The 19,996-nt window shown below is 37.6% G+C and overlaps 1 protein-coding gene across 1 annotated transcript in view; it reads right to left on the bottom strand.

Moving 5' to 3' along the window:
* Positions 1–19,996, bottom strand: part of LOC132157603 (leucine-rich melanocyte differentiation-associated protein-like) — a 201,311-nt gene that overhangs the window by 3,795 nt on the left and 177,520 nt on the right. Inside the window, exons 3-4 of the mRNA XM_059566955.1 lie at positions 1,775–1,901; positions 409–548 (exon numbers count right to left, since the gene is read on the bottom strand). Coding sequence (XP_059422938.1) covers positions 409–548; positions 1,775–1,901 — 267 coding nt within the window. The remainder of the gene's footprint in view (positions 1–408; positions 549–1,774; positions 1,902–19,996) is intronic.

Genomic DNA, 19,996 nt, shown 5'->3' with positions numbered 1-19,996 from the left:
TGAATATATATTTTATTTTTATTCCTGTGATGGCAAAGTTAAATTTTCATGATCATTAATCTAGTTTTCTGTCACACATGGAAATCATAATGCATGTTCAGGAATCAGGATTCTTTGATGAACAGAAAATTCTAAACATTATAAATGTTTTACCGGTGAAAACATTTTGATCAATTTAATGCATTCTTGTTAAATAAAAGCATTCATTTATTCCTAATTAAAATGTTATTCAAATTAAAATACTCCTAATTTAGTGTTGTTAATTTTCCAAGTTAAGAAGCCCAAATTTCCAAGGATTTGTTAGATTTTTGGATCCCTCTGTATGGTAGGGACTTTACAGAAACAAATTTCTCAAATTCAAAACCACTTTGTACTGTACATGTTCATGAGTGTAGATGGTGTTCTGACCTGTATCTCTGATAGTCGTCTTCATCTTTATCTATGCTGACCAGTTGGTTGGGACAGGCCTCATTTCCCAGAAGGCTCAGGTATTCCAGCACTGGCGTCACTTCTGCCAAATTCTCCAACAGGGCCTCTATGTCAGTGAAGTGTCACAGGGCAGAGGTCAAGGAATCCAGGCTGTTAATTACATTAGCATTTACTCTGTGCTCTCAGCTGGCCTGGTCAGCCAGAAGAACTGTCCGAAACCCTCGGAAAGAGCTCAAAAGCAATTGTGCTTGAGAACACAAAGAGTGGGTAAATTTAAGGGTGAGATTTTGGCATTTGCGGCAAGTTTGGCTGTTCTCTTCTCCCATTCCTCTTCCCATTTCCTGGGTGGCTTGGTGCAGAACATTAAAAACATTGACAAAATGATGGATGCCTTGTGGTAAAAACAGTTTGTGACTCCCTAAGCCATGGACACCCCCTCCCCTTCACCCAGCACAGGGAAACAAACAGCCACTTCACAGCAAATTCATCACTAATACATTCACTTCATTGGAAATTGTGCCCGAAACGTGTCAAAATACAACCACACTAATGCAGCACTTGAATTTCAATGGCAGCAGGCCACTACAGGATGTAAATAATTGGCCCATTAGCATGTGCAGACCACTTCACAGCAGAATTCGGGTCTGAGCTGCTGACACTCTGTCGGAGGAGAGCTGTTTGGAGAACAGAGGGTGAGGCTGCGTCATTATTATGTAGATGGATAGCATCCAGCGACAAACAGCAGAGCATAAATTTTCGTCAGGCTAGCACATTTACTTTTGCCATTTGCTTCTCTTTGCATCTCATCACACAAACTAAATGTAACGTGTCGCAGTGATGTAATTGCCAACTGTCAACAGACGGAAACTTGAAATTTCCAGTCCAGCTTCAAAGATTTACTTTTGGCGTAGGGTGACTGGTACGTTAGCTTATTAAACCGCTAATGCTACACTGGGAAATGTATGAGTTCAAATATTGGTTAATAAACTGTGTTTGCTCTGCTCTGCTTTGTGGTCATGAGGTCTATATTGCAACTATGATACGGGTCACAATATGATACAATCTGTTTCTAAGAAGGACGTCTAAAAGGGCTTTATCTTTCAGTCATGAGACTGTACTGTTTTTTTTGTTGTTGTTTTTCGCCTCTCCTCCACTAGAGGTCACAATGGCACAAACTCAAGTGAGTTTATAAAGCAAGCCCCTTAGACAGGAGCTCAATTTAACACAATAACATCATTTAAAGAGACCAAGTGTGGCAAAAGGAGATCCTTCACTGCATTGCAAAGAATCTTGCAGCATATCCTGTCATTTTTGTCAAGCATGAGAGCTGAAAAGCAAAGGATATTTGGTTCTTATTGAGTGTTAGGGTATGGAGCCGTGGTAACCTGGGCAACCGGAGGTCATTTCCGAGAAGATTGTTGTCCACAATCAGCTCTTCCAGTTGGCTGAATGCTTTCAGGCCTGTCAGTGACCTGCAATGATAAGGCAAGAGAGGAAAAATGATATGGCCCTAAATCTGGGCAGCCATTATGTGCAGAAATAAATATTTCAGGCGGGCCCTTTCACAGGCCGGAATAGTTTGGGCTTGGGACTGTCAGGAGAGTGAATGATAAGAATTAGTGGTGCTAAGATCCCCTGGTATGGTGCGGCATCCTTCACACGCTGGCAGCATGAGTGATGAGGGTCACTCGTGAGTAGCCAGGATTCAAAACAAAAGGGCTTCAGAAATGCAGTGTGCGGGATGAATTTGTCAATGTCTTGTGCCTTCAGGCACCCAGCTTTGCCTGACCCTAACCCTTCATTCCCAAGATAAATAACTCTGTCACAGTTCACCTTCACTCCCCCAACACAAATTTAACTCATCATCCATCATTTTCCCAGCACAGCTATAATGGCTAGCCACAAATGGAATGAGTACAACTTCTGCAACTTCTGCGATGAGCCGCTTGCTGTCAAAAACAACTGCTTTACGGGGGGAAAAGTTTGACGGTTCTCCCTTTATTCCCCATCGTGACACCCAATCCCCCACAGATGCGCAGGCACGCTGTCCCCAAGGATTTTCCCTCCATCTGGGTCTCTTCCCTGCCCTGCACTGACATAAACATGATGGAGGGTGGTGCTCAGGGTAATGTCAGGCCTTCCCAAGTTCATGGTGCATAAAAGCCAGGGTGTGTGTTTCTAATCCCTCAAATGGCAGAGGCTGACAACCTACAACGTTTATGTGTCCACCCTTGGTTAATTGACATGTAGGTATGTCAGCCTTCTTGAGAAAAGAACAATTCGATGGCAACAAGATGCTAGTCATCACCACTCTTGGGGAAAAATGGAAAAATAACACCTGCATATCATAATCTTATGGATTTTGTTGCTGTGAGACCTTTTATGGTACATTAGTAGTGCTGTGTTCAAAATATCGATACGACGATGTATCGTCACAGAGATTTAAAATAGAAAATAGCTGGCCCTGTATCGATATTGTGGCACGTGCACAGCAGGGGACAGTGCTAAATTTGAATACAAGAACACTGTTTAAAATTGAGTGGAAAAGTGCAAGGTTTCTAAAAAAGAATGAATGGAGCTTAATATATAGTTTACAACAAGGTTTAATCTGGCCACAAAGGAACAAGGCACATTGAAATATCTGTTAAGTGTGTTACTTATCTTTGTCAACCTGGCAACCCTGTGAACGTGCTCTCTTTCCACTATAAACACGCTTGCTTTCTGAAAACACCTGCTAGCTTGCAGTTTAGCGATCTCCACTTCAATATTCTATTTTTAGAACATTGTAATTCATCAAGAGCTTATTTACGTTTAGTCGCATTTTTCTATTAACAGTGAGGCTGTGGCTTTAATTCCTTTAGAAACAATGATGTTACCAGCTCCTTGTTGAGAAAGATAATGCAGCTCTTGAGCGATTAAGCTATTTATAGTTTATAAAAAATATGCGGGGCAGTGCTACAAAAGTTTGTTCCTGAATTTCTGATTGCAACAAAGCGTGATCTGTGTGAGTGTCTGAGCATGTGTGTGTGTAAGATACAGAAGACAGCGCATTAGTTTAGAACTCTTCTTTTTATTTTATTTGTAAAAAGTAGAGAGCGCATTAATTTGTGCAATGATAACCTACCATCAATGTTAAGAATATTTTTTATATATATTAATATGAGTACATTACACTATAAATGCATTTGATTGAGTAAATTATTATTTATAGGCTTAAAAACAAAATGCAAACAATCAGAATGTTGTACCTGGTGTGGAGTGCCCAATGTAAACATTAAACGTATGGCATTACCTATATTGTACTGTGGTACAGTTATTGAGGCCCTTCATATTGTAGTGGTCAACTGCTTATAGTTAGCACTGGCCCTAAAGTATGCAGTGTTTCATAAACGGCTGTTTTACTAAATTCTACTGAGGTAAAATTCAGTGCAGTCCTGTATTGTGATACGTATCGTATCGTGGCCTCTGTATCGTGATACATATCGTACCGTGACTTTGCTGGTGATACACAGCCCTATACAGTAGCACGGAAAATCCCAAGGCAACCTGGAAGGAGCTCACAGGAATAAATGTTGATATCTAGCCAGGTGAAGTCTGTCTTTGGAAGACACCCAACTATTGTAGCAACGAACAAATCGGTCCTGCTGTCAGTGTCATGAAACTCTCTGTTGTGTTATGCAAATATCTCGCTCTTATCGTGTAGAACACGGCTTATGAAATTTGATGGGCTTTACAAGAGGAAGAAAGCAAACATATAGAAGCAGACGGCCAAGAACTCCAACCGCAAGAGAAATACGTTCTATTTTTTATTGTCAAATTGCACAAAATACAGATAAATGTCCCTGCTCAAATGAAAGCTGTTCTGCGAGCCCCCTCCACCTGTTTGCCTTGGCTGTTTCTGGGCGGGTGTAATGTTATTAGCCGCTTAGTTAAGAGGCATCCGTGCGTCGCATGGGGGTTGCTTATTAATTGTTGTTTTCGTGTCACTACTGCTGTGCAAAAGGTGATTTAATCAGTTAAATTCACAGCCAAGGGAGCGCCCAAATCACATTCACAACAACAAACAGGGATTCAACCCTAATTTGCCCACAACACTTTGTGCCTAAACATTTGCTCTGCTGTATTATATGCAACATCTGTACAGTGCAGAGGAGGAAAACTTTCTAAATTTGCCACTAACTGAATGATTAATTGCCAAATGCTCTTAAAGGAACAATTCACCCAAAAATGATCATTCTGATATTTATTCACTCAAACTATGGAAGGCAAATTCTGCCTAAGAGTAAATATAACAGCAAGATTACAAGATAATTAAACAAACAGAGAAAACAGCTTCATCTGATAAGTGGTTTGCATTTTGCAAACTTTTTTTTTTTTTTATATATATAAGGCTTGCTTATCATGGTCATTTTGTTGTATGATACTTGTTTCAGAGAATAAAAAACTACTTTAGTAAATCCTGAACAGGCACTTACAAAACTAAAATAACATCAGCACACAAGCAATTTAAAACTCAATCACACACAAACACTTTCAGGTAGGAACCTCTCTGACTCGCACCTCGTCCCCATGGGGAATCCAAAACTGTCTGCACATTTTCTCCACCATCTTCAAATTCACACCACAATGACAGAATAGCACAACGCAGGGAGTGCCATCTGATCTAAGGCGAGAAGGAGAGAGATGGACAGGCAGACACAAAAGGAAAGAGAGATAGGTTTAATGAGCCACGCCAATGAACCCACTCCTTGTTAAGATAATTATGATCAAGCTCATTGTCACAGTGAATCTCTCAACGTGTTTGCCAGTGCGGCGTCTGCCTGAGTTAGCACACAGCTCACAAAACAGGAGATTTAGCTGCTAAACAACATACTTCGCTGGAAAAAACATGATTACTCTGTATAAATAAGGCGACCAAATGACCATGATACAAAACAGGTCAGAGATGGTTTGGTGGATAATGTGGGCACTCTGATGTGGTGGCGACACACAAGTGATTTTCAATGTGTACATTCATAAGTTTGTATATATATATATATATATATAGACTAAAAACATTTTTTAATTAAAATAGCTTGGATAAATCTGATCGTTGGTCACATCAAGCATATTATTTTGTCTACAATAGAAACTCATCTAGCACCAAGTGTGCTGTTGAGTAAATAAAATGAAGTAGCATGGAACTTCATAATGAAATGCAACAATACACGGTTTAAGACAAACTGTAAGAATGATAGTCTGAACCTTGCTGATGTAAGCGACATAAACGATCAAATCTAGTGACAGATGTTTTTGTTACCTCTTAAAAAAAAAAAAAAAAAGAGTATTATCAAAACTTTATCTAGGATGTTATTTTTTTCTTTACGCCACATGGCGACACATTTGTGGAAATATTCCCCTCATTAAACCACCAACACGAAAACGAGGAACAAAATCATGGTGTGTCTTCATGTTTTTGTGACAGGTGTACAGTAGTTTTACAGAGATACAGACACTATCTGGTATATGATGCAGCTAATTATTGGGACAAACAGCATCTTGCTCGTAAAATCAGGATGTCTCATAATCCAATTATTAAACAATGCCTAATGGAATAATGAGGAGAAATACTGACAGAGAAAGTTGATGGAAGGTCAAACAATTACATTACTACCAAAGGTTACTTTAAAAAGTTCCCGTGGTGACAGTTTGCTGACATGCGAAACAAGCGCTCACTGAGAACGTCCAATTCCACTCCTCTTCAAAAGGCCGCCATGTAAATGCTGTTAAGAAACCTTTCAAAGCCAGGGCCTGTAAAACAAATTACTATGCAGACTATCCTCAAAAGAAGCCAAACAAGAAGACAAGAGCTCAGACAATGACACCGAGATGGCTTGACAGAGATGGATGGATCGATAGACAAATACTAATGCGGACATGCTGATTGATAAACTGCTGCTGACAACAGGAGAAAAAAACACTCTGTGATTATTGGTTGAAATGTCAGTCACCGCAGCCCTTAGTCAGCCAGCTTTCACAGGTCACATGTCCAGGGAGGGAGAGACCAAGAGAGAAAGAGAAAAGGAGAGAGAAAGAGAAAAGGAAAGAGAATTCAGAGATACACCTGCCAAGTTAGCAAACATTGCTAACCGCAAATAATAGATTTTCAGACACAGCGTTCATTCAAACACACTCACGCTGCCTTTGTATTCCGAGTCTGCATTCCAGCAGTGATCCCATTCAGCAAAAGCCTCCTTCTGTATGATATTCCCAGCTTTGATATTTCCCCTTACTATGGCCAGTAATTCCCTTGTTTGCTCGCTGGTTTTAAAAGGCCTTTCTCTTCTCTGCTCTCTTTTTTGAGTCCCCAGTGTGTCTGTTCTTGACAGAGCAGCTCTGATCATCCTTTGATATTAAGTCTCTCTCATATCCTTGGCTCCACAGTGTCACCCATGTGTCTGGAGCCAAAACTGGGTCCCAGAACAGCCACGGGCGATCTAAGCCGTACATACTCACCAGCTGATCTGCAACCAGCACCACGGCTCAGTCTCAAAGAACAACTGGGTTCGGTCAACAGCACATGGCTGTGGATCCCATTGTTTGGGATATTTTCCGGTGCGAGGATTGGAATCCGACTTTAGGCCTTGTTTCAAAGTTAAAGAGGGGAGATTTAACATCAAAGCTGTCTCCGGTGTAGGAAAAGTAATGTTTTTATTCTGAAGAGGCTGCAAAGGCTTGGGAGTGACAAGTAAATTGACACGCTGTTCACAGGGCAAAAGATAAATGTTTGATGAATTGGCCAAATCCGGTTGGAGTGATGGGCTTCATATGTGCATAATGGACTGGCTGCCTGGCAGTTCTGATTGCCTGCCAAGATAACAAAACTATAATGAATGAAAGAGGGAAGCGGGGCTGTAAAAAATCGATCGGACTGGTTTTAATAATAAACGTAAAAAAAAGGAAGAAAAGATGCACATGACACCACAAAACTGTCCACCAGAGGACATGACAAACTCTTCATTGCAAAGAATGAATGAATCAACTATTTCTCGTCATAAATGTGAGGCAGAATGCCACATCTGCCCATTGTGTCGTTATTTTAATCAACCCTACAACCTTGAATATGATCTTGACACCAGCTTCATGCAGAATATATGCGCCAAAGGAGCTCAGATGCACTCCCACCTTCAACCCGCATGCAATTCTGTTTTCAATCTTCAAAAACATGATGCTTCAGATGCAGCGGCACTATAAATCTTCAGTTTGGCAGTATTAGGCAGCCATTATCTTCAAACATGTCACCAGCCCTCGGGTGGTAGCAATTTACAGATCATGTGTGTAAGGAAATGGGCTTCAGCTATGTTGCAATTTACATGTGTTAAAGGCTTATAGAGCAGTTATCCTGCAGTTTTAATGGGGACGCACACTGGTTGGGTGATATCCTTCCAATATTCAATGTACATTTTGGTTTGTTATTTGCGTGGATATTCACAAACCTGCAGTGCATAATTTGGCTCCATTAAACAACACTATCATTACAGTACTGTGTATACCACACATAAATAATGGATATTATATATATATATATATATATATATATATATATATATATATATATATATATAAAGAGCTAAATACTAATGTTTTGGAGCTAAATGGGTCAAAGGAAAATTGTGAAGAAAAGAAAAAGACATGGGATTCCACAAATAAACTGCCATATTTAACTGGTCTCAAATTGTGGATTAAAAGAGGAGACAAAGGGTCACTTAGGAATGGTTTAACTAAAAATTATCATAATTTGCTGTTTCCAGGACTGTCTTATTTTATGTTCAAACTTCTGCTTTATATACATTATAAGGAAAATAGATGTTGATTTACACTAATGCCACTGTCAAAAGTAAATAAATAAATAAATATAACGGCTTCGGAAATCTTAATATATAGTACACTAGTCAGAGGGACTACTTTTAGGATAACTATGATGTCGTTTTGTCCTTTTTGGACCTTCTGATGCTTTGTAAATCACCACGGATTTCTTTGTATGGAAAAGGGTAAAGGATTTGAACATTCTGTGCAGTATCTCATTTTCTATTTCACAGAGAGAAAAAAAATGCATGGTTGGAAGTCAAATATATCTTTAAAGGGATAGTTCACCAAAGATGAAAATTCTGTCATCATTAACTCGAGTTTAGAGTTCCACTCTACAGACAAGAAAAACACTGAAATTTAGATTTTTGGGTGAACTATCCCTTTAAAAGGCAGCCTCTGACTGGACTAGGCGGTGGTGTGCTGGTTAGGGTGGGGTTGAGTCTGTTCGGGAGGGGGTTCGACCAGAAGAAGGACTGAGGCTAGGGATGAAACGCCTGGTGAATTATAGACTGCCTCTCAAGATTCACAGCTCTCAGTGGTAGGAGGTTAATATTCTCACATGTCATTAGGTCCGCTGGCTCGGCTGACGGCTCATTGAATCAGGCAGCAAATGATTTCCTCATGCGGCAAAGGACAGCGCACTTCAAAGGGAGAAGGGGCTGAGGTCAGAGCTGCTCCGCTGTGATTAATAGCCCCGGATCAGTCGAGGCTGGCCGTGAGGTAAGAATGTGATGGAGGCTTTTGACAGAGCTGACTCTTTAAGCTGGGTTTGACCCCCGGCCCTGGCAAACTTTGTTTCCAGTGCCAATTCTGACTGACCTGATGGGCCCTGTCAGGGGCAACCTGGACTCCATGAGCTGAGCTGCAACGTGCACAAATCACCTCGTGTTACAGAATACCAAGAGTGTCTGTCCAGTTGCTGTCTAATCACTTACCCTCGCTTCAGTCATGCAAAAGGCACTTCAAAGGACTGCTTCTGGAACAAGCTTATGTGTCCTTTGGTCAAATAAATACAACATGCAGCCCCTAAGACAATTTTTTTTTTATACAGTGAGATGGTGTCAATTGTAAACATTTTTCCTTACCATTTATACTGTGGTATATCTGCATCTGTATAGTCTCTGCAAAGAATTGACTGTTGCAGATGGGTGCTTTCAATATAGACAGCAATCTTGGATTACAATGGGATTGATTTAGTGTTGAGGCATCGCAACACTTGTGTCCAGTTTAAATAGGGTACGAAGGATGTTTACAGCTGCCAAGCAACATTGCAATGTGGTGCAATAACATAAAATTGAACTGATGTGTGATCACAGATATGTTTACATTGGCTATTTCAGACCTGACTGATCCAATCAGACTCATAACATAGAAGTGTTTTGGCTTCTAACTAAGGTGTAAATGTGAATAATGTTTACCAAAAACAGACATTACTAAATGGTGACAAATTAAAAATGTGTGCATTATGTTTCCATGACATAAATTACTCATATCACTGATATCACATTCTACTCACCTCAATAATATAAAACAATTAATATGTCCAATTAAGGGTTAAAGGCATCCTGCTTTGTGGCCTAAGCTTTCTAGTCTTAACAACACACCATTGACCAAAATCATTAACATTATGCAAAATCTAAGTAAAATATAAGTGTTATTTTTAAGATTAAAGTAAAAACAGAGCCAGACACTTTATTTTGGAAGCACTGCAGCGTAACTTTATATGGGTCTGCTGGTAGAGAAATGGTCGACACCATTTCTCTTCATGCCTCATGGCCTCCCTGTCTCTGGTGCAACCCAGTTTCTTTTAAACGACACCACTGACTGATTATACCTCTCCTCACAAAACAAATGCATTCTCCCATTCGTACCGTTGCCCTGAAAATCAATTCTATTCTTTACAGATGGCACCGCAGTCATCTGCCATCACTGTTTATCTGCGAGGGAATGTATCTTAAGGCACTCTGCATTTAGATAAACACCAAAACGTGTTGGAGGAAAAAATAAAATAAGTGGCTTAAGGTAAAATAATGGCAACTTACAGGTATCCATACGGCAAGTTTAGCAGAGGAATTACGATGAATTTCTTTATTCTGAAAAAGATGTTTACAAGTTGTTTTAGTTATTGCAATATTCCAATATGTATAATAAACCAAAGACATCCTTTTTTGACTGTCTTGTAGAAATATTGTACATACATGTTTGCTTTTTTCTTTGCTTTCCAGTTATTTAATAAACAATTAATTACATTTACTCACTTGATAATAGCATGCAAATACAGTAAACTACTACATTTAATCTGCTTATTGCAATATATTTAATGCTGTAAAATAGAAGCATGATTAAACTAAAAAAGATACTATTCATAATTATTTGCAATCAAAAATTACTTTGGATACGCACTGATATAAGTAAACAGTGGGGGGTTTTACCATATTTGATATGCGTAGTTATATGCAGTGTATATAAAATCTTAAAACGGTTAACAAACATACACTGTGCATTCGTAACTAGACTTCAAATTTTTATTTGCATACTGTAAATAAACATGGACACTTGTCCTAAAGGGCAAGCATTTGACTAGAAGGCACAAAGAGCACAGTTCCTCCACAATCTATGGGGTTGAGGCGTTCATACTGTCAAGCTGCAGCCCTGTATGCTTGAGCATCTATCTAATAGCAAATAATCACTACCTTGCTGTCACTTCATGGCAAATGATCAATGACACTTGATGGATGACCCTGTCTGGGGCCTGCTCGTGGTCTGCATCACTCCCATCCCCACTCACAACCACATGAGACAGCCATGATTCCGTGCCTCATGGCCAACCACACATTCCTCCAAAAAAGCTTTCATTTCACTTACTCAAAGCCGTAAATGAGGGGCTTCGAGAGAGAGAAAGAAAAAGATGCCTGGAAAATCAGTCTTTATCCAAAGGATGGCCACTGAGAAAAGAAATTGTAATTTATTATATTAGAAGGAAATTAAATCATCTGATGATCTAATTGGGAGGATTACGGTCCCCCACCTGCGCTGTCACTCTCTGGGGCCCCATTACAAGGCCCTTATTAGTTTTTACTTGGCAAATTAAAATGCGAGCGCCGCAATCTTTGATCTCTCACTTGCTGACACAAATCCTTTCAAGCCCCAACATTTTCTGCTGGGTAATTAATGCTAATTAAAAGGTTTCAAGCAGTCAGTGAGCGCCGCTCTTCTCCCGTCCAAATTGCCATCAACTTCCCCATCTACGGATCTGCATGTCATGCACATTTCCTCCTCATCATGCAGAGTTTTATCACAGCGTCTATGCAAACAACAAATTATAAACTAAATGCAGGCAACTTGCCAGAGTGGTATCTACTAACTGAGCATTTGCAGACATTTTGCAAAATATAGAAGCATAGCAATCTTTAATACTAAAATAAACAAAAATACAGCTGTGCCGCATATAACTTGCGGGTTTTGAGTTAATTCGCCAATCTCTAATTCCCAAACAGAACGCAGGAATGATGTTAGACAGCTTCATGTATGTTTTAAACACTTTGAAGCTATAAAAGGGTTTGTTTATGGAACTGTCACATGTAAATGCTGCCTGTCTACAATTAATGTATACATTGAAAATAGGTTAACGGCTTTTAAGTTAGGAATTGTACCTCGGCCAAGTTTGATCTCTAGCATTTCCACATACAAACAACCAGATGCAGATATTCCTGTTACATGTAGTCTTTTCATTCATGTTAAGTAAGATTACATGCAAATAAATCTGGTTGTAATTAAATGAAGAGTGGTTTGATTTAATTGCAAGTCGCTCTACATTGGCAGTGCTTTGAAACCACTTAAATATATGAGGCATATCCACCCTGACTTATTATGTTGTAATTAGCTGTCGCTCCGCCATATCATTATGTAGCTCAGTAAAGTGTCAGGTATGAAGATGTCTCTTCCTGATGAGCAAAAGGCAATATCATTATACAATGCTACAAAATGATAATTACATTACTTCTGCATCGGTACCAACTCTATGTGATAATTAGACGCATAGTCAAACCAATTAAATTCCTGATAAAGCCTGTTTTTCCCCTGTCAAACATACAGTTTGACTTCAACAACGCCCTGTCACAAATATCTCACGTAAAAAATGTTATTGGGACTCAGAATAACCTTTGCATGTAAGGATGAAAAAAGGTGAACAGCAATCATCACCACTTTGTGGGGTGTAAAAAATTCTTTTGAACTAAATATGAACATTACATAATCCATACAACTGATAAATAAACTTCAAGAAATAGTTCATCCAAAACTTTTGTCATTATTTACTCTCAAGTCATTCCAAACCCATGATACTTTCTTTTCTCACAGGAAACAAAAGATGTTATTTAGCTGATGTCCGAGATGCTTTTTTTGCCATACATGGATGACAGTTGAGGCCACAATTTCCTTTCAGTGTATCGTAAAGAACAAAAAAAGTGATGTAATTGCTTTTTCTGCTTAATTTTTGGTACACATTAACAATACTTAAACAATGATATGTTTAGTGTCTTAATGTTAAATGCTGTTTTGACACTGTAACTTTAAAAACAAAACGTCAAAAGGAACAATAATGATTACTGAAAATATTCTGAAAACTGGGTCAATGACCATTAAAAGTACTTGGATACCCTTTGTGCATCAAATTGCATGACAACCATCATGTCTTTTAATAAAGTGCTTCTTTGCACACAAAACACTTTATACTGTATACCTATTATTATAGCACTTTTTACGTCTAGCCATTCTAGACATCGATCTACTGCTACATCACTCAGATCTAGCAGGAAATGGGAAGGCCTTTCTTTCCTTTTCACTTGTTTGCAGATGCCCTCTCTAATACACAGCCATGACATTTTAAAAGAGGCATGTGATGGATGATTTGTGCAATTTTTACTGAAGTTCAGTTTGATGTAAGATTATTCTCGTTCTCTCTGCCATTGCTTCATTACCTTAGAAAAGCAGGAATCATTAAAGGAGGCAAGTCCAGTCAAATCTCGGCATAATTCTATAGAGTTGAACTGCTGTCAACATCATTAACCGTCATTTCTCCAACTCGCTTCATGACTTATGAAGTGTTCTTTATTGTGTAATGATCCAAAACTCGTAACAAAATCGCCCTCTTCAAAGGGCCCCTGGGACACACCACCCATGCAGCCTGCCGAACATGTCAGAGGCAAAGATCAAATGAAGCTCAGTAATTAGGCACTTTTCTTTATCATGCAGTTGCCTGTTTACTTCCATTTTCAGGTGACAGTCATGTAGCTGTAAAGCGAGCATAAAAAAATGAGCATTCGGTAATGAGCAGAGGAATAAGGTAAAATGCTTTGATGTCTTTTGTAGTTCAAAAGCATTACTGCTTATGATCGCAGACAGCTGAGCTTGAAGAATGTAATGTAAACACTGGCCATGTGAAGGTTTAGAGGGTCACAAAAACAGCTCATGGACAAATCTGCTTTGACAAACCAATGGTTGTGCTCCAGGATTTAGATTTTAAACTGAACCAAACACTAAACAAAACTGTTTATTATACAATAACTGAATTAAAACTTATCAAATGCACCAGAGGATACGTCTTTAAAATAAAACAAAAAATTAATATAAATACTTTTAAAAAATAATAATCAAATAAACATCATAAAAATAAAAATAAATTAAACAATAAAATGCATCACAAAACAAAACATCAAAAATAATTAATGTTTTCCCAAACTCCTGTCTCCAATGCTTTCAAAATAAAATAGCATCAAACAGAACTACAATAATAAATATGGTTTTAAAATGAAATAAAATAAAGCATTATAAAAAATAAAATGCATCACAAAAGTTTTCACAAACCCCTGTGTCTCCCATGTTTTTAATAATATAATATAATATAATATAATATAATATAATATAATATAATATAATATAATATAATATAATATAATATAATATAATTCATAAAACATAAAATGATTCAAATATAAATATAAAAAAATTAAGAAAAACAATACGGTATAAGGACTCTGACTTTACATTGGACATTGTAAATCAAACAATTACAATGTATAGTAAATAAATTTCCTACTGGATGTGAAAACTCTTCAATATTACTTTTAAATGCTCTTCGACTGGACACACAGCCTTTGACACCAGCAACAAAATAAATGGGAAGCATTTTCTCCTGGATTTTGGACATTGATAAGCCTTTTTTCTGTCCTGAGTATGCACAATTATACATGCACAACCCCATTAGCAACCCATTTTTACGAAATCACTGCTTTTCAATATCTCAGCCGCTTCTGCATGTACCTTATGAGTAATGACTGGGTTTGTTATGTGCATGCTACGTATAAAGCCATGACAAATTAGCCTGGGAGATGGCCTTCACTGGTCACAATGAAAGATACTCTCTGTTTTTTGACTGAGGGAAAGCACCTTTATCTGTCAGGGTATGTGTGTGTAGCCTCCTGCTCAGCAGGGGCGTTGAGGCAGTGCCACAGGGGTGATGCTTCTCAGGGGCCGAAGGACCTACAGTAAATTTTCAAACAATTTAGACAAACAAAAGGCCACTGCGGCATGAAAAAAAGACAAGGAAAAACAGATGAATAAGCAACATCAATTACCGACAGGGTTGACCTGTGAGCCCCCACACCTCGGCTGGCCCCTCACACCCAGGGGTGGCAGATTGAAGCTGACATGCCTGGATGGAGAACAGTACGGCCTCACAAGGCCTTTCCTCCGAGTGCAGACAGAACGAGAGAGAGAGTGCCAGCAGTGGGAGCTATGAATGAAAAATCACGCATAATAGGTCCCCGCTTTAGTTTAAAGTGAAACAAAATGGCTCAATTTGAGCACTTAGCCTGTGGAAAATTGGCGGCGCTGAGATAGGACAGGAACATGCGAGGGGACAAGCGAATCAGCCCTCTGATAAGTAGACTATAAGGGGAACAAAGCCTGATGTCCAACGGGCTTACCAGTGGACTCAAGTGCGATTGGGTCCCGTGAATGGCCACTCCAGTCTCCGCATGCCCTCCAAAAAAAGACCTCTTCTCCCCTCAGACACTTTGTGCTCAACCAGTAGTTAAATAAACACAGTGCTTATATTTGTTCAACACACCAAGCTTTGTGTCGTCCCATTGGATATTTTTGTGGGGACGAGAGCAGGGTAAATGCATAGACAAACAGGAAGCTTTAAGCTAACAGAAAGTTATCTCGCAACCTTTTAAAATCAATTACACTATTGCAATAGAGAACCTGCATAATTGTTTATACAAGTAATATTTCTTTAAGCACAGTATGGACTTAAAAATCATAATTTTTGACTTGCATACTAATAATACAGGATTGAAAAAAAATGTTATCAAATGCATCAGGGGATATGAACATTTAAATAAAATAAAATGTGAATATAATTTGTACTGTCAAATGATTAATCGTGATTAATCGCATCCAAAATAAACATTTTTGTTAACATGTTTGTGTACTGTGTATATTTATTATGTATATATAAAAGCACATACAGTATATATTTTGAAAATATTTACATGTATTTACTTGTATATATTTATATTCATATAATTTATTATATCTAAATATATTTAATATATAAACATTACATATTTTTTTAAATATATACATTTATATATACACAATAAAAATACACCGTACAAACACATTATGTAAACTAAAACTTATTTTGGATGTGATTAATCGCGATTAATCGTATGACAGCACGAAAAATATAATATAATATAATAATTAGTTAGTAGCCAGAATATTTATATTTCCAATATTTCCAAGAATGAATGAATTCACCAATGCTACATTTAAAAATACTGTAAAAACAATAATATTGTGAAACTGTATTATAATTTGAAACAACCGTTTTCTATTGTAAAACATTAAAGAACCACCATTATTAATAAATGAGCACCAATAATAACTGATAATTGAGCCCAAATCGTCATAGAATAATATTTATCGTACATGATCATGTGACACTGAAGACTGAGTAATGGCTGCTGAAAATCCAGCTTTGCCACAACAGGAATAAACTACATTTTGAAATATATATTAAAATAGAAAACAGTTATTTTAAATGGTAATAATATACTGTTTTTACTGTTTTTAACCCAACAACTGCAGCCTTGGTGAGCATAAGAGGCTTTTTTAAAAAACCTTAATATATTATTTAAATATAAGTTGACTAGTAGTCTACACTATATATACACTTTATTACTATTATTATTACTATTATTAGAAGAAATGTCATTGTTTGGCTACCAGTATTGTATACCTTAAAATATGATACCTTATAACCGGTTGTATATTTTTCTACATAATAATAACTACAGTTATAATAGATGCTAAAATGCATGCATTTACAGTTATACCTTCAACCTAAAAATAGTAAAGCACTCAAACGTGCTGCACAACACAATGCTCCTAGTGCATGCTCTAGTGCTAAACTTGCACAATCTGATCTGTGTTTTATTGACCAGCCTCAGACACAGTCTCTATAGTAACAACACACACACAAGGGTGTAAAGGGACATTTAGGAACATTGCCCGAGGGACTGTTTAATACAATGGAGTGAACAATAACACCAACCTACACTACAGATGCCAAAACCAGTGAAAGCAATCTGACAAGCTCACTATTTCATACTAAACATGCCTTGTAATTGAACACAGCTATAAACTTAGATTTCAAATGATTTTCTATTTTAGCATATACATGGTCACTGAATTTCATTGTGTACTTCATGTATTTACACTGCACATTAGCAGTTATTTCAAAAAGCACAAAATAGGGATCTGGGTGATTCATGTTCACAGACATTGACAGCAGTGTCAGATCCAGCTGTATTCTGTAAATCAGACGTTAGATCATAGCGGAAGGTGTCATTTAGGAGAGAAAAAAAATCCCTCTTTGATATTAAATAAGATGGAAGCACAGCAGTCATAAAATATTTGACCTTGCTAAGAGCTCTACACACCTCTCTAATCTGACTGGCTCCTTTTTCAAACAATAAAGCTCTTTAAATCGCTGCAGCTATCAGCACAGCTCAAATAGGTCTATAATAGAGCCCTATCTTCTTTGCAAATGGAAATCCAGTCAAGGGAGGAGATGGGAATCATTTTCATCTCGTTGACATGCAGTTCATCTGAGAGTTTTGTGGAGGAGACACGAGCCTACAGGTCAATTTCCATGTCAGCGCTGTCTGTTTTTTGGAAATGCGCAGCTTTGAAGTTCAATTTTATGCAGTGCTGAGGTGAAGGGCTTCATTAGGGGTGCTTTAAACTCACGAGGTCACAATAAACACATTAAATGTACAATACAGAAATATATTAGTTGTTTACGTGGATTATCATAAAGAAATGTATCAAGAAAATGTTCCAGATGACATGAAATGTGGTTATCAAGATGTTATTGCATAATGAATATTTGACATGATTGAGTGAAAGGACAAAAATAAAACAAAAGTAGGGCAAGTATATCTCTACACACACCACATTTAAAATACTTAATCCAGTCTTCAGTGTCACAGGATCCTTCAGAAATCATTTTAAAATGCTGATTTATTTTTTTATTTTTAGGACTTTGATGAATAATAATAAAAAAACTGCATTTATTTTAAGTAAAAATATTTTGTAACATTATACATGTCTTAAATTTTATTACATTTTGACACATAATAACGACACATTTTAAGATATGTCAGAGAAAGATATTTTCAGTTGAGACAGCTCAAATTTTAGTCTGGGACTAGCCTGAGCCTTGCCTGTGAAACCATGGTTAAATAAATTTTGTGACTGCAGTTAACGTTCATGTTTAGAGTTCAGATTGAGGGAAATAAATTTGAATTAATTTATTTGCAGTAGTATTTAGTAAACCATTTGAGCATGTCATTTCATAAGAATTGCATAAGCAGAAATAAGTAAATGTGTATACAGTGTATACATGGTGAAAGCTGTCCTTCGCTGCGCTTGCTCAATATTCGACTATGCTTATCTGCTTTAAAGCTTTGATTAAATAGAAAAGGCGCAGATCTTTCCCAAGCCGCTTTTACGATTCCTCCTAAAATGGATTCTGCAGAGAAAGGGGGAGAAGGGTAAAATCTGAAGTGACACAAGACAAGAAATCTATTTCCCCTCTCAGCCCCTTCCTCTCTCACATCCTCCAAAATGTAAATGCATTCACGCTCAGTTCAAGCCATGAAATACTGCCCTTGAAATATTGAGTGACAGAAGGAATTATGGGTTATTGTACTGTCAAATTGCAAGACAGCTGTATGATGGGATACTGTGTTATTTAGACAATCAGAAACTTAAGAGACAAAGTGACACATGCCCCCCTCCCACCTCTCTCTCGCTCTCTCTCTCACACACACACACACACTTAGACAAGCCTGCTGATCACTGCCAGACAGAGAAATCACTCGAAACACACAGAGGACCAATAGCAAGAAAGGTAAAGATGCTCTTCTTCCATACAGTATGTAACACAGTTGATATACTCTATGCTGCTGCTGCTTCCAGAGAGATGTCTTAACATTTTTAGCTGAAACCATTGTCCTTAGTGATTTATAAAATGTTAGTTAACCCTCTGGAGTCTAAGGGTATTTTTTGGGCCTGGAGAAGTTTTCAATCTGTTTTTTGAACCAGTTTACTGAAATGAACTGTCTGAAAGAACTATGCTACGGATTACAGTTTCTGACAGGACCTCAAAACATCGTCACGAGCCAGTGGTATTAATTTTGCCTTTCCTGAAATGATTTCTTTTTATTTTATTTTTTTTGACTCTCAAAGTGACGGTAGCCATTAACTTACATTATATGTTTACAGCTTCAGCTAGAGAATTCTTTATTGTTCTACTTAAGAAAAAAAAAAACGTCACCTACATCAACAGGCCAAATAGACCTACATCGCGACTGACCTCCCAAAACTGATGTTAATACCATCTGCTTTTATCACACATTTACCATAAAACCTCACTAAATACACCAAAGTTGCCCCTCATGCTCTTTAAATGCATGCATTAATTTTGTTACCAACTAGTTGAGCTGCAATCCCGGCAAACAACCAACATGCAGAGTATAAGATAATGACACATCCATTTTGCAACATGTAAAATAAAGAAACAAATAATGAATAAACCCATTTTTCATCTTGATAATTAAATCCAATAAAAGTAACATTGTCTGATTTGTCACATTTCAAACCCAGTGACAAGTAATTATCATTATTTGTTGAAAAGACATTCATTGCTACAATAAGAATCAGTTTGCTCTGTAAATACTGAAAAGAAGTGCCCATTTAGTTGGATTTGTTAGCAGTTGTTTTTGTGTCCTGCAGTCACTTTTACTTTCTTTGTACAGAAGCTATAGGGCTTGTATAAACAACATGCCCACACTACATTATACAACCATAAGCTTAGTCACTGCCAAAATGTACACTACTCCTGTACAATTTTTTTTTAAACTGCTCACACGAACTTTTAATGTAATATTAAATATAATTTTTGTGCATCAGGGAGCTGCTAATAATATGCAGAGTATTTAAATCACTTTGGATGCCACTCGTGTTGGATGCAGGGTTGCCAAGTCCAATTTTTTTGCACGGAATTCCATATAAAACAACAGATTTTTCATTTTGTGTGAACTACTCCTTTAACGCAACAAGTACACTTATTTCTGACCTCATC

This window comes from Carassius carassius, chromosome 14 (assembly GCF_963082965.1).
Source record: "Carassius carassius chromosome 14, fCarCar2.1, whole genome shotgun sequence".
Classification (NCBI taxonomy): Eukaryota; Metazoa; Chordata; class Actinopteri; order Cypriniformes; family Cyprinidae; genus Carassius; species Carassius carassius.
Note: the sequence above shows the minus strand (reverse complement) of the source record. Positions and strands in the feature narration are given on the sequence as shown.